The sequence below is a fragment of the Oculina patagonica genome, chromosome 5 (genome assembly GCF_052425735.1).
Source record: "Oculina patagonica isolate OP01 chromosome 5, crgOcupat, whole genome shotgun sequence".
In the NCBI taxonomy this organism is placed as follows: Eukaryota; Metazoa; Cnidaria; class Anthozoa; order Scleractinia; family Oculinidae; genus Oculina; species Oculina patagonica.
Window position 1 is genome coordinate 3,914,391 of NC_135762.1, and position 5,664 is coordinate 3,920,054.

A 5,664-nucleotide genomic window follows, 5' to 3' on the forward strand; every position below is an offset into this window, starting at 1 on the left:
GAACTGACTACAGAACCAAATTACACGAACGCAGTAGTGAAAGAAAACGCCCTGGCGTCAGGTCACGTAGGCTTTGAACCGGGAATCCGGGAAGGTCGCCTCAAATCTTCTTTTACTTGATGGTGTCTTTCGGAAGTATTTATAAAATGCCTCTTGGTCATATTCACGCATTTCTTTTTCTAGCGTGTGGTACAAAGTGTTTTCATGGCAGCCATGTTGGAAGAGTCAAACAACAAGATATTTGCATAAAAATGTTAATGATTTTTTCCCAAAGGAAAAACAATTTATTGTTTCACTCCTCGACTCCAATATGGCCGACAATCACGCACTCTATTCACCAGCTTGATAATTCAGTATGGCGGGCATTTACGCACGTTCAACGCGCGTAAAAAGGAAACGCTTTTTATTACTTTTTACGCGACAGTGGAAATTTGCCTACGTATCTTTTTTTACGCACGTTTTACGTACGTAAATATTTACGCGTCAGTGGAAATCCACCTTAAAACGTTAATTGTCCCTCTTAGCAAACGTGAGATAAAGCTTGGTTCTCATATGATCGTCCCGATCGTCCTGTCGCTTCTGTCGCTTCAAAACTTTTGCTTGCTCCAATCACCTCAGACTTTGCAAACGACAGAAGCGACAGAGACGATCGGGGCGATCATATGAGAACCAGCCTTAAAGGACCACTCAGAGTTAATTTACGTTCATTGACATGTCTTGACAAATAAACAAACACAGCACATCACGTATGTATGTTACTCTGGCAATTGTCTCGTTAAAAAGAGCTGAAACAAGTTATATCTGAGAAAAAATAATCTGTATTTTCCCCGAGAAATGAGATTCCAAAGTGGAAGAGCGTGGCAAAGTCTTCTTTCCGTTTGGAAAATATAGACGGTGTAGTACCATGTTTATAAATACAGCCCGTTCAAAGTTAAAAGCAATTACGAAAGTAAATTGAGGTTTATAAACACAGGCTCCATGTTCTCAAGGGTGTCAAAAAGAAGTTCTGGCAGTTCAGTTTATTAATCACGTCCGATGATAATAGTTATGGGTCAGTTATGTTTCTCTAACTGAGAGCAAAGTTACCTTCATTTTAATTATATAAATTAATTTCCTGTATATATTCATGTTGCGTATTTTAAGAAATAGTAAGAAATTTAATAATTTGTTAACAAATCGTACACAAAAACCAAGTTAGATGATATCTTTTTAACAAAGAATAAGAAAATCTAGTCACGGCTCGTGTTGGATCTTAAGCCGCATTTGTTTATTCAGGCGGATTCGCACTCAAACGTAATTTTACCCCCGTTATTTAACAACATTGACAGAGGTGAAAAACAAATTAGAAGAAGACGAAATGGCTTTATTTTATTGAGCAAATCCACGAGTAAACAAACTTTTTAGTGAATAACATTGATCGCTGTTCAGCGAGAAGCGCATTCAGTTTGGAACAGCCAGAAGTAAGTATTGACGAATCTGAATTTGTAACTTTGTAGTTCATTTGGGGTTTATACACCCTTTAACTTATTGGATTTTATCTCTTTTTCTAAGGTGTAGCTTTCTGTTTTGCTCTATCGACCCAAGCGTCGAGCTACTCACGGGTAAGTGAGCAAATTTTCGATTCTGTCTAAACAGAGGTTATAATGTGTTCATCTTTAATTTGGCTGAAAAAAATCGCGAAAGCTGACGTGGACAGAGACCAGTAAAAAGCAAAACTGAAAGACTTTGAACAGACTTGTAACTCCTTTATATTATTATGTCTACAGCAGTCTGGAAATTCTCTTGGCTACTCAGGGATATACTTTGGTAAAGGTTCTCAATATACAAGAGAGAAAAAAGTCAATCATGTCTACTTTTCTCTTTTCTAAGAACTCAGAAAGAAAATTGCTCTACTAATTTTAATTTTTTTTAATAGGATGTTATTATCCGAAGCCATAGTTCTGTTTATATTGTCGTTTGTTCTCTGAAGAATTTTAAAGAAGGTTTTGGTTTAGCTGAATTCACTGCATTTTACGGTTGGTGTGATCGATATCTTGAGATTTTTTTACCGACCTAGATGTAGATGTCATGTGTATAATGTAATTGGACTACTTTTCTCAGTCTTTTTTAGACTAAAGTTTTTCCAGTTTTTTCTTGCTGTTGCCACCTGAACTTGTCGTTTTGAATCCATTTAACTACCCTTTTGCTAGCTAAAAAGTTGCTGAAACGTCAGAAACAGAACTGATCATGAACGCAGCTCATCAGCGGAGGCTAACGAAGACGAAATTGATGATCTCTCAACAACTCCGGCTTATCGGTTTTAAAGTCGATTTCAAAAATCTCTCGTGATATTTAATTAGCCTAAAAACACACAAAAAACGACAGAATTATGATTTTCCTGTAATTCAGTGCTTTTACCTCTTCCTCGAGTGTTATCAACGTCTGGAAAACTCTCACAAGCAATTGCCACTTCAAGGAATTTCCAAAGCTATGTACATGTTAAGCTATCCATACATTTTTTAAAAGAACTGCTCTATAAGCACCCCTTCGCCCCCCAAGAACTTTAATTTTATACAAGTCCCCTTCTCACGATTAGAAGGCAACTGAGTACAAAAGCCGTCTCTGATATGAGCTCCGTACTTCTTAATTTCCTCTTCCATTTCGTCTTAAAAGCTAAGCCAGTATCGGCCCGTATCGTTTCGAGGTTGAAGAACTGAAGGATATGATAAGTGCAACCCACAATGAGTAGCTATTTCACGAGTCACATGATTATAGCATTTTCTATGCATCTTATCGATCCCAAAATAATTTCCCAGCGTGGCAGACTGAGTGGAGCTTACGTAGACAGGTTACAAATCAGTTTCTTCTTTCCGCTAAGCAAAGCATCATTCATTTTAAAATGACGTCATCTGATGTACCCCCGTCCTTGGGGGCAGTCCTAATATTGACTCACTAACATTCGACGGTAAATTACTGATTCTGTGTACGCGTTTAGTTATCTCATGCGCTCCTTTGACGCATGCAGACTGAATCCCAAAACAGCTTAAAGCAAAGTTCAATTTCCAGAAAAAAAAAAACGCCGTACTTCTCGTTTCGACTTTCATTTATCCCAGCGCAAAGCTTTAACAAGAAAATCTTGGTGTATTCAAGTTAGCCGCGCCAAGTATAGCGTTGTAGATACAAGAGTTCATTGAAACACTGCATGGAAAACTCAAATGCAGCCACATGTACACGGATCTAAACCTCGATAATATTCTCGTGTTTTGAAAGTTTTTTCTTTTTAGTTTTATAGGAAAGCGCGTCGACTTGCATTCTTGGTGGGAATCTTTCCTACGGAAAGAAAAGGCAATTTCTTTGTGCTGCGATCACTTAAAACGGCTTCGGCGGATAACACCCCTCCTCGATCTGCATAATTTTTCATATCATACTCAGCCTCATCCAATAATTGCTAAATATTTATCATAAAACAGTAAGCAATAGCCATGCCGACATCGAACGGATTTGTTTCCGCCTAAGTAATTCCTAAAGCAAGTGTTCAAAATTTCAGCAAAAATTAGTCTGAAGACTATAATCGCAATTTTTGAAAGTGATTGATGTCGATGAAAAAGACGACTTTTCATTACAAGTCTTACAATTGATACACCGAAAAAAATTAATCGTTGCCGCAAACTCCGAATAATTTGTTTCAGTAGGCGTACTCTCCTGCTTTAAGGTCGCGGGGGACACCTTAGGCTCATCATTATGCATTTATTTAAAGCGTATGCACGAAGTTCAGCGACTGACATCGAGAACTTTACGATGAGATATTTGCATAAAAAATATGAGCACGCGCGCGTGATTTGATGTGTTTGCGTTTGTCTCTTTGAAAACGCATTGTTCTCACCATAAAAGCGTGGAATATAATTACCATTTTGAAACCGTGTTTTGATCGGGACACCTTCGGAAATCTCAAAGTTTGGACTTTTCCGACAATTTTGTGGCAGAGAATTCAGCGCGGATAAAGAAATTCATGAGCTGCCACTGCAGAGAGGTAAACTAGGAATACTGTAGTGTGTCATAACAGAGGCGGAATTTTAAAAGAGCGCTTTTAGAAAGAGGTAGAAGGCATTCAATTAAAATTTGCGCATTTAAACCGCCATAACTTGTTGGAAAACTTTAAATTAAAAAATCCGCTTCTGTTATGACACTCTAGAAATATTGACTGATTAGTTTTTGACAAGATCACAGTGTGCTGTCTCCTACTCGTTCTACAAACTCTGCCACAAAATCATGTTATTCCCAATTGGCAGTATCGTGGCTATAAAATCGCCGTTAGGTACAATCTACCAAATAAAAGATGACATACATAATCTTTTATCATTTCTTTATGTCTCTGTAAAATTTGAGCTTAATCACATTCATAACAGCCGAGGAATAAGCGTTTTAAAAGATGCAGGTCAAGCAAAATTTCGCTTCATGAATTTATTCATGCTGTATATATCCCCCGCGACCTTAACAAACAAACAATATTTTTGACTCAATTCTGTATCGTAAATCATGGGGATAAACCTTTCTCAACCCACTTGACTTTGTTCCTAACACATCGTAATTGACTTTTTGCGTATATAGGTAACAGCTAAGTCGTATATCCCTTTTGTTTTAACAGCAGGATGCATTTAATTGGCTTAGGAGCCTTTCTGCTGATGGCGTTACTCGCTCCTGTCACGCAAGGTGTAACAACTTACAACACTGGCAAGGGAATACTGTACACGCTCAAGGTGGTAAAAGATGTGACGCTGGAACGTTCAACAACCAACTTTAACTATTTGCAGTGGCTCATTGTATCCAAGCTCCCGCAGTTTCCTAACAAGCGTTCCCTGGTGCAGTTTGAGAATCTTCCAAGTGCTTGTCCATTAATCAAGATACAATCTGCCAAGATGTACTTGTACTATGTCTACGCACACAAGGCTGGCTGGCAGACCATCACCCAGACTCCTTTAATCCCTCGCTACATGCAGGCGCACTTGGTGAAAAAATCCTGGGTGGTGTCTCAGGCCACCAGCACCAAGCGTTATTCCAGTGTTACATGGTCCACTCCTTGGCTGGGTCTGGATAACACCGATGCCGAGGCAATCCCTCAGGATTGGAATCCGGTTACAATCTATCCGTTGCAGCCCCCTGGCTTCGTGGCGTTCGACATCACACCGGCAGCCAAAGCCTGGCGCAGCGGCGTACCTAACTACGGCCTGGTGATCCGTGCAGTCAACGAGTTGGAGCCGGGAAGAAGCATTCGCTTTGCCAGCGACGCGTACAGCGATGCTACCAAGCATGCCTTTGTTCGAGTGCTATGTGCACCTTAATGCCGTGAGCAAGCATTTCATTTCAAGCCAACGTGAAGAGTACTAGTAGAATTGATAAAGTATGTGGGGATTGTTTGTATCTGCTTTCAAGCATTACAAATAAAACGACATAAAAGTGTGACAGAAACGCGTATTTTGTTCTTGAAAACATACGTACGGGCGTGCGTAAGTACTCGACCTTCAAACATTCTTGGCTTGATGGTTTTACCAATTTTGCTAAACTATGGAACAATCATAGATACTCTGCTCGTGCGCGCCTTCGGCTAAAAAGATAGGTTACAGTGCTCGAAACAACGCACCGACGGTAATTTCCATTATTGGCCCCAATTTTTCGTTACAGTCCAGA

General features: G+C 39.5%; 1 protein-coding gene across 1 annotated transcript; it reads left to right on the forward strand.

Moving 5' to 3' along the window:
• Positions 1-1,520: 1,520 nt before the first annotated feature.
• Positions 1,521-5,445, forward strand: LOC144653953 (uncharacterized). Its single transcript, XM_078514084.1, has 2 exons — positions 1,521-1,601; positions 4,625-5,445. The coding sequence occupies exon 2, from the start codon at positions 4,629-4,631 to the stop codon at positions 5,316-5,318; it is 690 nt and encodes a 229-aa protein (XP_078370210.1). The 5' UTR covers positions 1,521-1,601; positions 4,625-4,628; the 3' UTR covers positions 5,319-5,445.
• The last annotated feature ends 219 nt before the right edge of the window (positions 5,446-5,664 follow it).